Source organism: Polistes dominula, unplaced genomic scaffold (genome assembly GCF_049000335.1).
Source record: "Polistes dominula isolate Pdom_NZ unplaced genomic scaffold, Pdom_raw_medaka contig_216, whole genome shotgun sequence".
In the NCBI taxonomy this organism is placed as follows: Eukaryota; Metazoa; Arthropoda; class Insecta; order Hymenoptera; family Vespidae; genus Polistes; species Polistes dominula.
In genome coordinates this window covers 300,882-316,504 of record NW_028301072.1, presented here as the reverse complement: position 1 = coordinate 316,504, position 15,623 = coordinate 300,882, and the positions used below count along the sequence as shown (strand labels likewise).

The 15,623-nt window shown below is 31.3% G+C and overlaps 2 protein-coding genes across 9 annotated transcripts; both read right to left on the bottom strand.

The window, feature by feature from the left end:
- Positions 1–84: 84 nt before the first annotated feature.
- On the bottom strand, positions 85–8,607 carry LOC107073442 (Mediator complex subunit 25). Of its 8 annotated transcripts, none has more exons than XM_015334085.2 (16): positions 8,220–8,595; positions 7,960–8,106; positions 7,819–7,864; positions 7,600–7,724; positions 7,222–7,441; positions 6,535–7,138; positions 6,159–6,445; positions 5,821–6,002; positions 5,542–5,704; positions 5,243–5,434; positions 4,962–5,156; positions 4,686–4,871; positions 4,542–4,601; positions 4,334–4,453; positions 2,388–2,543; positions 85–211 (listed from the first exon to the last, which is right to left on the bottom strand). In XM_015334085.2, exons 2-15 carry the CDS (start codon positions 8,079–8,081, stop codon positions 2,400–2,402), a joined length of 2,646 nt encoding a protein of 881 aa, XP_015189571.1. In that variant the 5' UTR covers positions 8,082–8,106; positions 8,220–8,595; the 3' UTR covers positions 85–211; positions 2,388–2,399. The 8 variants fall into 8 exon arrangements, with proteins under 8 accessions (XP_015189571.1, XP_089032439.1, XP_089032441.1 ...); XM_089176313.1 differs by lacking the exon at positions 85–211 and having other exon boundaries at positions 1,048–2,543; positions 8,220–8,479; positions 8,558–8,607; XM_089176315.1 differs by lacking the exon at positions 85–211 and having other exon boundaries at positions 1,048–2,543; positions 8,220–8,426; positions 8,558–8,607.
- A 3,840-nt stretch (positions 8,608–12,447) lies between these two features.
- LOC149031323 (large ribosomal subunit protein uL18-like) lies at positions 12,448–15,551 on the bottom strand. The gene is made up of 6 exons (XM_089176325.1): positions 15,066–15,551; positions 14,463–14,648; positions 14,247–14,381; positions 13,840–14,042; positions 13,405–13,579; positions 12,448–13,163 (listed from the first exon to the last, which is right to left on the bottom strand). The coding sequence occupies exons 1-6, from the start codon at positions 15,066–15,068 to the stop codon at positions 12,969–12,971; spliced, it is 897 nt and encodes a 298-aa protein (XP_089032451.1). The 5' UTR covers positions 15,069–15,551; the 3' UTR covers positions 12,448–12,968.
- Positions 15,552–15,623: the final 72 nt, after the last annotated feature.

The window sequence follows — 15,623 nt, the reverse complement described above, 5'->3', positions numbered from 1 at the left end:
AAAGAAATGTTATCAGCCAAGAAAACGTATAAAGAAAAGAATATTATAAACATAGGATTTAAAAAAAGAAGAAAGATATTTTACAAAAGTTTTTAATGTTATTTATTATATCTTATTACATGCTTTACTTATTATATAATTTATATATCTATATAAAAATTTATTTATCTCTTCAAATAATATCATAAGTAACACCATAATATAGAACTATCTGAAAATTATATTTTCCTATATTTTATTTTAATCAAATAATGTTTTGTACAAATATTACAATTAAACTAATATCAAAATATAGTCAATCAAGGAAATATTCGGACATCAGTACAGATTTGATATTTACGTTCTGTATTTTAACTGAATATACAAATCTACGAAAAAAATATATTATGATTGAAAATTATTTCTAGATATAACAAAAATACAAAAAATATTAATTATTTATCATATATGATTGTTTGAATAATAGAAGATAATCGAAGAAATCGCCAATTCGTTAGTCATTGTAAATAATATTATAATAAATATATTTTTTACGGATATTGTAAAATACTGTTAGTCAATATAAGAATGATTTAAATCTTAAAAATCTATTAGTACAATATTTGTAATCATAATCCTTTTAACATAAAGGAAAAATCAATAGTCGAGTATTTATTAATTGCATTTCATATTTATTGAGAAATAAGTCGTAAAAATAAGAACACATTTTTCAATATGCAGCACTTATGTTACTCATTTTCCATAAAAAAAAAAGGAAACTCGTATCGAAACTTTAAGTTTTTTAAAAAATAATGAAAGAATTCTGCAGAAGTCATCCTTAAAAAAATATAAAAATAAAAACAGAATCAATTTTATTCGTTAAATCATTAAAAATTTGAACTGTTCGCAATAGGTTTAACATTAATAGAAAAATTAAAAAAGAAACTCAGAGACAAGTACTCCAAAAATAGCCATAATGCTACAGGCAGAACGTAGTATCACTATACATCTAGAAAATAGGCAGATAGTCAGGAGAAAACCGTACATTAATGCAATAAACAGAAAAAAGAGATTCTTTTAGCTAAGACATACATTTTTAAAGAAAATGAGTTATGGAATGACGTTATTTTAGCCGATGAGAGCAAATTTAATGTTTATGATAGTGCTGGGAAAGTGAAAATTTAAAGAAAACTGCGAGAAGAATTCAATCAAAAACATTTAAAACCTATCATAAAGTACTATGCTGGCTTTATAATAGTAAGGAAGTTTATTTCTTTGCACAAAGTAGGTAAATTAGTATTTATTATAGGGTAACACCACTATAGAATTTTCAAAAAATCGATTTTTTTGTTTTTTAGCTTAAGGCCGGCGATATATGTAAAATAAAAAAAAGTAGAATTTTTTTTTTCATAAATAGTTTGTTTACCATCTTAAAAATATGCCTGTAAATTTTTAGAATGAAATTCGCATTATGTATCGATTAAAAATTCATTGAAGTGCTCCGTCTCAACTCGGCGCTAGATGCGAACGCTAAACTTTGAACGCGTTTTTCTCGAAACGACTTTTTTCAAACTGGCATGCAAGATAACTCAAAAAAGTTTTACCCGATTCTTATGAAATTTAGCACACATTTTCTTTATAGTATTAGCTTCTAGTTGAATTTTAAGAATGCCACAAAAATTTTCAAAAATTGCCATTTTTGACCCAAAAACCGTTAAAAAAAAGGATCAAAAATCAGACTTTTTGTCTGAGTCGTGCCAATTTACGATTTTCTGACTTTTTAGTTTTTATTTAGTACAACTAGAAGATACATGTTTTATGAACACGCTCCGACCCTCTTTTTTAATTTTAGATTGCTGTAACTAAAGCTAAAAATCACGTTGATTGATGCCCTTCGCCGCGAGGGCCTCAGGAGAGTCCGCCCGTTTTACCAAAAAATAACAGGGTTTGGTTTAGCCACGAATACCGACGCCATTTTTTATCTAAAATCAATCAAAATATTTGTTTGCATAGCTCAATATATGATTAACCAACCATCAAAAAAGAAATTCTATTCATTTAGTTTTCGCAAAAAATATTCCCAAAAAAAGACTTCTTTTTCAGGCTCTATAAGTGGTGTTACCCCTTAATAACATGTTTGATAAAAATAAATATGTAAGGATTTAAAAAAGTAGTTTTAAAAACTGTTGCAAAAATGGGAATCTAACAATAATTTAAGTTTTATCAGGACAACGAAAAGCACGAAACACAAACCACGACTTGTTCTTTTTATAGTCATTTATACATTTACTTAAAATACAGAATATAAATATTGAATCTATAACTGGTGTCCGAATATTTTCGTGATCAACTATAGATATAATATTATATTAATTTTTATACAAAATAGAAGTTAAAAATATAATTACCTATACTATTATTTAATTAAGAAAATCATAATTATCATCGAATTGTTGATTTTGTGTACTATTAGGTGCCATAGGACGTGTTGTCATTTGTCCTCTCGGACTAACCATTTGTTGTTGTATTCCAAGAATTTGTTGTCTGTACTGAGGTTGTTGTTGCTACGAAAGAAATATATATATAAATTAAATTGAATTTATTTAATAGTAAAAGATATAAAAACATATACGTAGGTTGAAACTTAAATGAACTGAAAAAACAAGAGTTACATGTTTACACCTGTTACTGTCCTTCAAAGTAGTCACCAGAGTTGTGTAGAACCCGTTGGCAGCGATTTGGAAGGCTTGGTATACTGTTAGCAGAGCCTGTTCTGTTGATGGTGCGAATGGAGCGGTCTACTGCCTGTCGAATCTTTGGAACAGTTCTCAAGCGAATGCCACAATGGGTTCTGCATGAATTGACGGAAATGCAGAAATGGATGCGTTACGACGCTGCTCAGACGTACTTGGAGCGCTATAAGTGCGAATGAGAGGCTTTCTTACGCCGTATCGTAACACTGGATGAGACATGGCAGTAGACCGCTCCATTCGTAACATCAACAGAACAGGCTCTGCTGACGGTATACTACGCCTTCCACATTGCTGGCAACGGGTTCTACACAACGCTGGTGACTACTTTGAAGGACAGTAACAGGAACAAACATGTAACTCTTTTGTATCGGTTGTGAATTAATAGTTGCCATTATTTAAGTTTCAACCTATGTATATAGAAAAAAGACCAAATGATAAGAGTCTATAAATTAATTAACACAATCATTCGTTGAAACAGCATACGTCAACTAATGCAAATGTGCCCCGCCTTTTGTTTTTTCCATCAACTTTATATACTGACATCCCTTTCAAATATTCCTTACATTCTTTCTCGAAACTTTCAAACAAAAACACTCAAACCGTCCAAAGAAACGGTCTTCTTTCATTCCACATGCAGTCTCTTTCATTTCACACAAACTCACACACCATACTCATATACCCATACTTATATCACAGTAAAAAAAAAAAAAAACAAAGCGGTAAAGATAGCGGCAACGTGTAGTCGGAAAAAAGGTAGAAACTAGCCAGAGCTGTTGGAGCAGTATAAAAAGGCTCGCGAAAAACTGGTTAAGGCCATAAAAAACAGCAAAAAGCAATGCTGAAAATAGCATCTGAAGGAGGTAGATGATGACCCTTGGGGAAGGCCTTACAAAGTCGTTGTAAAACGACTAAAGAGTTAGATAACGCCATCACCAACCTGTCCAGTGTTTCTCAAGAAGGTAGTCGAAACGCTCTTCCCGCAGCGGCCTAACTGCGAGATACTGAGGCAAAGCATTAACCAAGATACATTAGTAGAGGCTATGCTATCATCTGAGATGGCATGGAATGCAACAACGACCTTCATGATCGATTTCTTTAATGACTTATATCGTAAAGAAAAGAAGAAGACAGATCTAAAAAAGAATGAAGAAAAAAGGAGCCCACTGAACCCTGGAACCATCAACATCTCAGTTAATACAGGGACTTAGGTGGTTTCAATGCAGAAGGAAGAGCTGGAAGCAGCTGATGCCTTCCTCAAGATATAATGCCTAATGATCCCTGGGGAATCAACATCAGGTGTAGAGAGGTTATTTTGGGCCGGTCAAGTCTTGGCATACGAATGCGTATGAAAAGACCAAGATGTGGTCACACCATCAGATCACTTAGGTTGTGATTACACGCTGCAACTTGCTCAACCCGGCACAATACATAATACAGGGTAATGCAATCACTGATAGTTCATTTGTAAATTCTTTTCCTCTAAAAAAAACACACACACACGCGCACATAAGTATTCTCACATCCCACATATATATTATATTTTATTATACTATAATTATACAAAACTAATAAGGAAAAATTATCATATTTAAATTTCATACTTGTTGTAATAAATGCCGTAAACCAAGACTGTTAGATGACACAGGGCGCATCATTCTTTGAGCATTAGATGTTTGATTTGTCATAGCAGAAGGAGCAATACCACGTTGTGCTTGTTGGGCCTAATGATAATTAAATATTAATGATAATTCAAAAAATATTTCCTCAAATTTGATTAATGAATATTATTTATATGTAAGAATTACATGCCTCAAGCTGCTGTTTATATTGCATTTCTTGTTGTTGTGCTACTTCTAAATTTTGCTGTATCTGTAACAGTGATAATCAATTAAATATTTTATTTATTATCTAAATAAAATAAATACGAGATATAATATTTTTGTTAATGCTTACATTAACTTCCAGTTGTGATTTATATTGTGCCTCCTGTTGCTGTGCAGCCTCTAGCGTTTGACGTAATTGTTGGATCTTTAATAAATTCTGATGCCTGGCTATTTCAAGATCGTCATATGGTGGTCTTTGTTGACCAATAATACCTCCTGTATTACCACTGACTTGTGATGCAGTAATTCCTCCACTCTATAACAAGTTGTAACAATTTAATTTATATTAAATTATTAACTTCATTTGTTACAATAATCTATCTTTATTATGCTATTTTCAGCTTACCTGTAAAGTTAATTGATTTTGTTGAGCTGAAGGGGTTTGCAAAGTCTGCTGAGGCGTATTCGCAGAAACAACATTTTGTGTAATCTGTCCTCCACCCATTGTCAGAGTATTCGTTTGAGACAATAAAATCCCACCTTGCGATATTCCTGTGTTAGGTATAGTACCAGGCAAGGCATTTCCAGGGGCTGTACCAGCCTAATTTAATCAAGTTAATAGCAATAGTAATACTTCCATAATCGCAATAAAGAATTATTAATATTATTTTTATTTATTATACTTACTTGACCTTGTCTCATTGGACCTTGCGAAGTTTTTTGTTGTTGAATCACTTTACGAAGACGATCCACAAAAGCTGTTTGATCATTAGGGATAAAGCCCAAATATGTTCGTTTTTCTGCTGTATAAAGAAGTATAAGCACTTTTATTTCACATGCTGAACTAGGTGGTACAGATGTAAAATGTACACAGCCTGCCTGGAAATAGAGTATACAAAAGCAAATTTAATAATATTAATTATTCTCTTAAAGACAAAATGATTTTTCAATACAACGATGAATGTAATGTAACAAATGATTCTTACAAATCCAGAAGTCATCATATTTGTTAAAGATTCTAAAGCTTCGCATGGTGTTGGATGAAAAAGAACAGATTTGGAATTTTTTAAATAAGATCCACCAATATTTCCTATTAATTGCTTTGGCATCAATTGCATTATTAACTTTTGTGGCCATGTATCTGCTTTTCTAACAATTTTAACAAAACAGCATTATTCTATATAAGTAAACGATTATTCATAATTATGTGATAAAATAATTATTTAAAATTATAATAAATATAATTATTAAATAAAAATTCTTACAATTCTGGATCTCCATCTTTTGAATTGGCAGAAACTTGACAAGGAACATGTCTTGTTTGCTTCTGTGCATCGGCAGGATTTTTAGTCTTTTCAATCCATTCTACAACACCTTGCCAAATAGTATGTCGTTCTCTTGCAGTTGTAATCTGTTGATTTGAAACATTTCCACTCCCTCCATTAATCTGCAATATAGATAGCAGGAGAAATACAAAACTCCTAACATAGATAAAACGAAAGCAAACAGAAGAACGTGAACAACAAGATGGAAAAATGTAATCATTAAGACAAAATTACCGGAAAGATGCACTTCTATAATAAAAATATTTATCATAAAGTACCTGTGGTGCTTGAGGATGAGTAGCTAGTGGAGTTACAGAACATACTGGAACTGGAGCTTGAGATGCAGTTACAGTTGGTGGAACTTGAGTAGGCACAGATGGACTTACACACGATGCTGTGAGTTGTGACGTTGCTTGACTGTGTGCTGGCTGATTTGAAATAGACAAGGATGCTTGTTGTTGCTGCTGTTGTTGTAGTATATTCAATCGTAATTGATGCTGCTGTTGCTGATTTATCTGTTGCTGTTGTTGTTGAGCATTCGCTGCCATGATATTACTGTTAACCACTGAAATGTAAATATATAACACATAAATAAATTCACATAATTTTGTTATGCATATAAATATAATAGGATAATAATTTGCAGTAACATACTACCATCCATTCTTTGACCATATGGAGATACGTTAAGTCCTAACGATGAAGGTGGTTGTGTTAATTGAGCAATTAAGGCACTACTCTGTGCATTAGTGGGAGTATTAGCACTTGGTGCTATAAATGGTCTCATCCATCTAGAATGTGTAGCTCTTGCACCGACAGCCCCTGGATGGTAATTTGGTGGAGCAGATATTTGAGGATTATAGGGTGATCGTGCACTTATAGGTGCAGCCATATTTTGTGCTACTGATGGATGAACCGAAGCAATATTTTGAGGTGTTTGATTTCTGAATGTAGGAGTCTGTGATTGTGGTGTTGGAGCAATACTTTGCTGGACTTGATTTGGATTTGGACTATCGTTGCTTTGTAATGGGCTAAGAGGTATCTGTGCTGTATTCGGTACTGCTGTATGAACTGTTCCTCCAATTGATGGACTGACAGGTCTTTCTTTTAAATTATAATTACGTAAAAGTACTAAATGTCGTGGATCTTTAGCATAATTCTTTGTTTGAGACGATTGCAGATCACCTCCTGCTTTTTCAAATAATTTGAACAATGCTGGTATTTTTCGTGGAGATAATACCGATAGATTGATATTTCTCTAAAAATAAAAATATTATGAAATACTCAATTTATATATAAATATATAAGGATCGATTATTGATTACTTAAAAAATGGTAAACCTCTTGGAAAAGAGCAGCTACTTGTTCTACAGTGTGACCGGCAAATTTATAAGATTCTTGAATAACTGTTTGATACGGTGGTGAATTACAGATCAAAATACAGTGTTTCTGTGTTGCACTACTTGGTTCTCGTCTTAGCAATAAATCTTCAAAGCATTGCAATGCAGTAGCAAGACCTTCCCCAATATTTGCATGTGATTCTCCTTTTCCACCAACCATTCTACAAATCATAACATTTGAAATTAATAAATGATACATATACACACATAGAAAAAATTATATTAACTGACAGTTGGCATAGAATGCTTTCAGTAATTATGCCAGCGATATTTGTAATTAAAATGCAGCTTAAAATAATAAATATCAAATTTTACATACTCAAGTTTATCTAAGATAAGTAGTAATTTATGAGGATTTACATAAGGGCCAAGAGTTTCCGTGCAAGATGCTGGCAAACAATCAGCAGCATGATATAATACTATCCCATACAGTGTAGTGCTATTCTGTTACATTAAAAGAAAAATACTTTACAATACTTTACAATACTTTAAATATAAATGTTGCATAAAATAAATAATAACTCATAAATTCAAGTACCTCTGCAACATATTCTCTGTCTTCTATACCACCTTGACTAAAATACCTATAAAAAAAAAAAATAACATCAGTGTTAACGTTAATGTTATTACATTTTATTCATATGTATTTAAGTTACATAAATACACAAATATTACTTACTCTAATGTAGGTATTAAATAATTGGTTTTAAGATCATTCAAATATGCACCATTTACAGCTGTTTCTTCAATAACAAATATAACATCAGCTTGTATGCCATGTTCAGCAGGTCCAGTAACCATTTTTTTTAAATTAAATAGATTATCACTTTAAAAAAAAAGCAAATTTTAATAAAGTTGTAAGAAGTGTATTCGAGAAGTTTCATCAATGCCTGTAGAATGTAATTTAAACTTTATATTTGACCAATTTTGTATACATACCTTGAATCACAATATAACAATAATAATAATTCAATTTCGTATTAATGTTATAATCTTCCTATCTTGTTGAACAAATATAACCATAAAACTTCATAACCAAATTCATCAAACACTTGATTTTAAGTTTGTATTTACATTTAGACTTTCATGACGTTCTACTACAGTACCTCTTAGTGGTTATACTGTGATATAAAGTTTACTTCATATCTGTAGGGTTAATAACACTTATAATAGAACACTTCGAAGGAAAAAATGTTCCACTGCAATATTATTGTGATATTAGACTTTATTTCAACTCCTCTTACAACATTATATCTCTTACGTGACTCATACTTAACTGATTCTTGTTGCACCGAAGCCAGTGTTCTCAGAGATGACTTTAACCTGTCTGATCGACCAGGGCCGTAAAATCGTACGCATAAATAAAATTTTTTAATTTAACTAATTGATTAAATTTTTATAATCTAAATGTTTATTTGGCACATTCATTACTGTTGGAATTAAGTTATAAATATTTTTATTGAAAAATGTAAAAAATAACGAAGACTTCTGTGTTAAATAAATATCTATTAACTAGATAGGAACAGGTTACATATTACGTACAGTACAGCACTGACATTAGGCTAGTATGTTTTAAAAGTGTAGATGTCGTTACATTTTATTTTTAAATCTATGGGGTAATTTAATATTTAAATAAAATTGAAAATATTTTTTTATAAATATGCTTACTGAAATATACGTGGTAACGAATAATCATCAAAATTTTTTTTGACTATTTATTTATTAAACATTAATATTGCAATGAAAATTTGCATACGATTCCTAATTGGTTGAAATTAAGGCGCGCACACAACACGTTATTCAAATTTCTAATTAAAAAAATGAGATGACGTCGGTAAGGAAAATTTTCATGAAAGTATTATTCTCAGTAGAGAACAATAATATCACGGAGGATAGATGCCAAGAGTCCGACAGTAATGTTGAAAGAACGGTATCAATTTAGGGGACAAGATATTTTGCCGGTAGGGCGCGCTACTTTTCACAGATTACTCGTTTAAATACTTACGCGGGAAGTCTTGTTGCTATTGATAGCTTTGAAAAAAAATATTTTAAGAAACGTGGAATTAATATTATTTAGAAATTACACAAATGTAATAATCAATTATTCGTTAACATAAAATTTTAAATATTATTTTGAGATTACTCACTTTTGATGCTTTGAATAAAGCCACTTTTCCTAAATTCTTACTTGCCTTTCGGCCACTAAGGCAACCATAAACGACACAACACTTTCCCATTTTTTAATAAAAATAATTCTAAAAAATAAATTAATATTTTATATTTAATTTAATTTATTTTTACATTCATGAGTCAGGTTAACCAGTCCGTATTTACATGTAATAATAATAATAGTATCGGTACGTTCTGAATACTTGCGCAGCCGGTGGCAAAAAAGAGAACTATGATCTGAATCAAGAAATGACTACCACAAATAATGTAAAAGTGTGATTTCTTGGTATTATCTTCAGAATATTATTAAAAATCACGTCATTCATTGCCAGACACTTAATATCGTGGCAACCCCTTGCCAGACAAGCATGTAAATCTTAAGAAGAGATTCGTGATTAGAATGACTTATGCAAATAAACTTTTTGGTACAGATTTATATAACTAATAATCAGTGTAAATTTTAAAAACATATTAAGAAAATACATTCGATGCTACAACTTCCTTAAATTGTTAAAAATTGGAATTTATTTTGTCAATAAAAAATATATATATTTGGTGGGGATCCTGTAGGAGGGATGCGCCATTCATATTCAGCTCATGTGCCATTGGCTGAAAATTTTGGGGGACCGCTTGAATTTATAATAATTTTTCCGTGTAACCTATTCTATTTTAATATAAATTTTTAATTATCATTAAATATAGTTCATTTTTTTTCTGTATTTGATGCAATTCATTATTTCATAATTATTTCAATGTTTGAATCATTCGCTCGCAAAATCGAGTTCCGGTCCCCCAGCAATGTACATGGCGCATCCCTCCCTATAGGATCCCTAGTGGCGCGCGCTCAGCCGTCTCGCGCCGAGCCGAGACGAAGGCGCCCGAAGCAGTGCTGTCAGATCGTGGGTAAATCTTACCCTCTCCCTGTGCCACTGTAGGATTGCACACAATGAAAGTTACACATGTCCGTGTGTTCGGGATGTCGAAAGAAGTCGAGTGTAACCGAAGTAGTAACGAGTGTGTAACGAGTCGCTTTCATAGTGTACCACTCCGGCGTGCCCGCCAACTTCGGAAGCTGTTCCGATAAAGTGAGACAGATAATGTCACCTTCTCTATCCACCGAGCTTCCAACTCAGTTCTGCGCACCCTTTGTGCGCATATGGAAAATAATAATAATTATTAATAATAATTAGTTGTTGAAAATAAAATATTGATAAATTAAAATCACAAATTTTTAATAATTTAGGATTATTTTTCTGAATTATAATAATGAATAATACTGTAAACACAATTTTAATCACAAAATTATTCTCCAGTTTATGTCCCCACTACTGATATTTTAGAGAAATTTCAAGCATGCGCAGATTCGACAAAGTGTTTAGGAAGAGAGAGAAAATAAATATTGTCGGCACCGTAATGTTGGGACATTCTTTCCCGTATCAACTGCCCATATAGGAGTATTACATATATGAGGATCCCTAACAAGAAATAGAGATCCTATAAGAGGGATGCGCCATGTACATTGCTGGGGGACCGGAACTCGATTTTGCGCGCGAATGATTCAAACATTGAAATAATTATGAAATAATGAATTGCATCAAATACAGAAAAAAAATGAACTATATTTAATGATAATTAAAAATTTATATTAAAATAGAATAAGTTACACGAAAAAATTATTATAAATTCAAGCGGTCCCCCAAAATTTTCAGCCAATAGCAACCCCAGCAATATGTATGGCGCGTCCCTCCTACAGGATCCCCATATATGTAATACTTCTATATGGACAGTTTCTATAAGTGGAAGCTGTTCCGACTAAGAAAGACAGAAGAATAACACTTTCTCTGTCCTCTGAGGTTCCAGCTCGGTTCTGCGCATTCTTTTGTGCGCAAAGGGGAAAGCAGCGGGTTATTCAAAACAGGAATGTTATTATAAAATTTTTTTTTAATTCAATGCAAATTTATTTTCAAATACAAGATAATACTGAACAATTATTTTTTTACTGTTTAGGAGAATTTAAAAGAATAATTTTATTAAAAAGAAGAAGTATTTTTGAAATTAAAAAAAAAATAAACCTCACTCAAACTATTTTTGTTTCTTGGAAATGCTTGTAAAAAATTTTAAATTATATCTTAAGTACTTGGACGTGAAAATATTAGTGAAATATAATAATAAAATAAAAAAATGTAACTAATCGTTTAACTGATACAAGTTTATTTTACACAAAAATTAGCGTGCAGTTTGTTAATTTCTTATTGGTTATAAAATAAAATGAGACTATTATATTTTTGCCGAACATAATTATCTTTAACTGATAATTTTTTGGCTTCATAAAAAAATCTTGTGTTTAAATATACTTCAATAATCCATTTACATAACTGATAACGATGATTATCAGAAAAATTTTGAAGTAAAACATAATCGTTCATTTCTTTATTATCAAACATTAGTCCTATTTTTCGACATATTTCATTTGTAACAATAGTTTTTATATTTTTGTTCAGTAATTCATGAGAACGTTGTCTAATTATTTTTTCTGAAGTCTTACAAATACTAATAACATCTTTCGATGGTATTTTAAATGGTCCTCTATTTTTGATAAGAGATAAAAGAGGCATAGATTCACTTGATTCATCCGAAATTAATTGATTTTAGCAAACAGGACAGAATATTATTTTAGAGACTCTGTGTGAAACATAACCCGCTATATATAGAACAATATTTTCAACAAATGGAGATAAATCCCAGCAATAACGAATATAATCGTGATCCGAAATATCGGGATTTTCAGTGTTTTGAAGCAAATCTGCATGTCCAATTTGGTCGTAACAATTTCTTGTGTTTGATGATACGTGTAAAATGTCTACATTGTCAATGTTGTATCGAAACTGTGGTTTTCAAGGAGAAAGTAATAGGATTATTTAAATTTGCCATTTTACGTGTTTCCGTATAGGAAAAACAGTGAAAATTTCCACGCAGGGCCAGAAGGAAAAAATCCGAGTTCATGACCATATGCAACATATTCAATTTTATTTTCTTTAATTCATGAATACGTTAGTCTATAAAAAAATATAATTTTAAAAATAATACTGCAAGTAAGTTTGAAACTTTGTACAAATGTATTCTACTCTATTGCGTCGCGACGAGAATCGGACGTCACAACAGAAGCGTTTCAAAACGACCGCGCGTTTCTTCGGGTGGGTTCGTGACCAGTTCATCGATTATGCCGGTGTGAATACGAAGGTGGCACCCTCCTTCTTGTTACGGCCGCCGCATTAAGCATATATATCTTCAACGCAGTTCCTGTTCGGTCGTGCTAAATGTTAACTTGCATTTCACCTTACACATATTTTGCCTTTTTCTATGTAGTTCTCTGAATGGCTGCATAAGCAAACTTATTAAGTACAAACGCTTGTGTTTAGTTTTTCCACCCATGGCGCCTTCCCAACAAATATAAATAAAAAGTTACTAGCCTAGTAACTTAACCGTGTATGGGGAGGTGTAACAATAATAATAAGCCTTTTAGGCTTCCATTTCTTCCTTCCTCAATGTTTTGAGGAAAGATTCTTTTTTCTGTGCCACCCGATTCTTTTTTTCGGACAGCGTTACTTTTGCACGGTTCCACCTCCTCTTTACAGGTTCTTTCTTCCTTAATATTGGAACGTGTTCCGGATTAGCTCGTATCTCTTCGTGTGCTTTTTTATACATATCCTCAATCTGTTTAAGAAATTATTGTTTATTAGTGCAAAAATAAGATGTATTATTAAATTTGTAACAGATAAAAATTGTTAACATAGATTATGTTTTTAAATGCTTTTAAAAATACATTCAAACATTTTTAACCAATGTTTTTTTTTCTATTGTCCAACGGCGACACTACATAGCTTAAAATATCTAGTAGTAATTATAGTTGGACGAAAAAGTATCTAAAAAGTAATAATAATTATTATTTACTTACACCATCAGCACTAATTCCATTTTTAATATATTGCGAAAACTGTTTTTTGTAAGTTTCATCATCTTCTTTCAAAATTTTCATATAATTAGCAACATGATTACCAACTATATGTCTTCTATGTACATCGGCTTTGAAAGTTTTTGATTCACTATCGTAACCGGGGAATCTTTTCGTACTGTACAATAAAAATAAAATAACGATTAACAATAAGTTTTAATGCATAAAAAGCTAAGATATAATTGAAAATAGTCAGAGACACTTTATAATCTTTTATGTTGTTGTAAAACTTATAAATTGCCATTGTAAAACACAATATCAAAAATAAGCTTTACTTTGACTCAGATGACGCGCACGTGTCAAAAAATCATCACAAACATATAATTATATGTATAACGGTTAACTAATGTAAATTTTAATTAATTTACTATCATTTACCTATGAGGAATATTAAGACCTCCATCTACGGCACCCTTCATTGCTCCAAATACTCTTGCACCAGTAGTGGTACGCATCAAACCTGTATCTAGGTAACATCTAAATGCCCCAGGTCCCTTATCTAATTCTTCGACATTGTATTCATCTCCTGTTACCTCTGTAGTGCCTGTATATAATTCATCCAGGCCTAACTTTTTAAGGAGCTGTATATAAAGAAAATAAATATATTTAATCAACAAGACAACATATTGAATTGTATTACATAATAAAATAATCAATTTATGTATCAGAATATAAATAGGGAACAAAATGTTTCTTCATTTTTATATCAAAGCGAGCTGAGTGGTTCATCATATGAATTTGTATAATATATACAAAAAAGAATTTGAGTAATAATATTTATTTACCCTTCTTGCTACTAATAGCCCTGTGCAGTAGGCTGATGCGTAGTTGGTGAGTCCAACTTTAATTCCGTATCTTGGAAGTTCATGACTGTATGCAGCACATACAATCTTATCTCCTTCAATTCTTGAATATGCAATCTATAAGAGATGCAGTTTTATGTTAATACTACATGTAAATTTTAAACATTGTCCAAATATACTATATTTTATTAAGCTTACTTGGCATGTGATATCCTTATTCGATAAACGAACAATTAATCTGTATTTTGGAGTATTGTATTTATTTTTGTCTTGAATTGTCAATCGCTTACGCGCATAATAATCTGTTTTGCCTTCACGACGCCTCTTGAATTTTACTTGATAACGCTTAAAGTATTGTTTGTTTTTGACTATTTTTACAAAACCCTATAAAAAAAATTGTAATTATTAAATTAATTTTTCAGAAACACACATGTGTTAAACGATAAACAAGTATGGTTAAGTTTATGTAAGATAAATTAATAACCCCAATAAAGTTTTATTAAATACAATTTAAAATTTAAAAATTTTAATCTACAAAATAAAATGTTGCGTATAGAGATTGATATTTTCAAATAATATTTTGTTTAACAATTATAAGTAAAATATTTCCATATGTTTAAAACAATATGAATATAAATCTAACACGTTTCTTATGGCCAGTAAAACTAACCCTATTCGATAATCATATAATCAATCATTATAAGAAGCATCCTTTGAGTTTTTATTTCAAAAATAATTTATTTACAAACTAAGAAACTGTAATTTTTGATTTTACTAATATTAATGATTATTTCCACTTACCATTTTTTATTACTTTTACAAATAAATAGCCGTCCCGAAGAGACCACGTTCTATCCAAGTGTCGGAACCACGGACAGTGATCCAAGAGACTTTAGTTCGTCTGATTGACACTGGGGTTGTACTCAGTGCTGTCAGATCGTGGGTAAATCTTACCCTCTCCCTGTGCCACTGTAGGATTGCACACAATGAAAGTTACACATGTCCGTGTGTTCGGGATGTCGAAAGAAGTCGAGTGTAACCGAAGTAGTAACGAGTGTGTAACGAGTCGCTTTCATAGTGTACCACTCCGGCGTGCCCGCCAACTTCGGAAGCTGTTCCGATAAAGTGAGACAGATAATGTCACCTTCTCTATCCACCGAGCTTCCAACTCAGTTCTGCGCACCCTTTGTGCGCATATGGGAAATAATAATAATTATTAATAATAATTAGTTGTTGAAAATAAAATATTGATAAATTAAAATCACAAATTTTTAATAATTTAGGATTATTTTTCTGAATTATAATAATGAATAATACTGTAAACACAATTTTAATCACAAAATTATTCTCCAGTTTATG

What these genes read in the sequence shown, in the direction of transcription:
- LOC107073442 (XM_089176313.1), bottom strand. Translation starts at nt 8,081, where the DNA reads ATGGTTACTGGACCTGCTGAACATGGCATACAAGCTGATGTTATATTT. An exon ending in ATATGATGACTTCTGGATTT is followed by an intron (nt 5,435 to 5,541) that starts GTAAGAATCATT and finishes CTCTATTTCCAG; the next exon opens with GCAGGCTGTGTACATTTTAC. An exon ending in GTCCAATGAGACAAGGTCAA is followed by an intron (nt 5,157 to 5,242) that starts GTAAGTATAATA and finishes TGATTAAATTAG; the next exon opens with GCTGGTACAGCCCCTGGAAA.
- LOC149031323 (XM_089176325.1), bottom strand. An exon ending in ATAAGGATATCACATGCCAA is followed by an intron (nt 14,382 to 14,462) that starts GTAAGCTTAATA and finishes CATCTCTTATAG; the next exon opens with ATTGCATATTCAAGAATTGA. An exon ending in GGCTATTAGTAGCAAGAAGG is followed by an intron (nt 14,043 to 14,246) that starts GTAAATAAATAT and finishes CTTTATATACAG; the next exon opens with CTCCTTAAAAAGTTAGGCCT.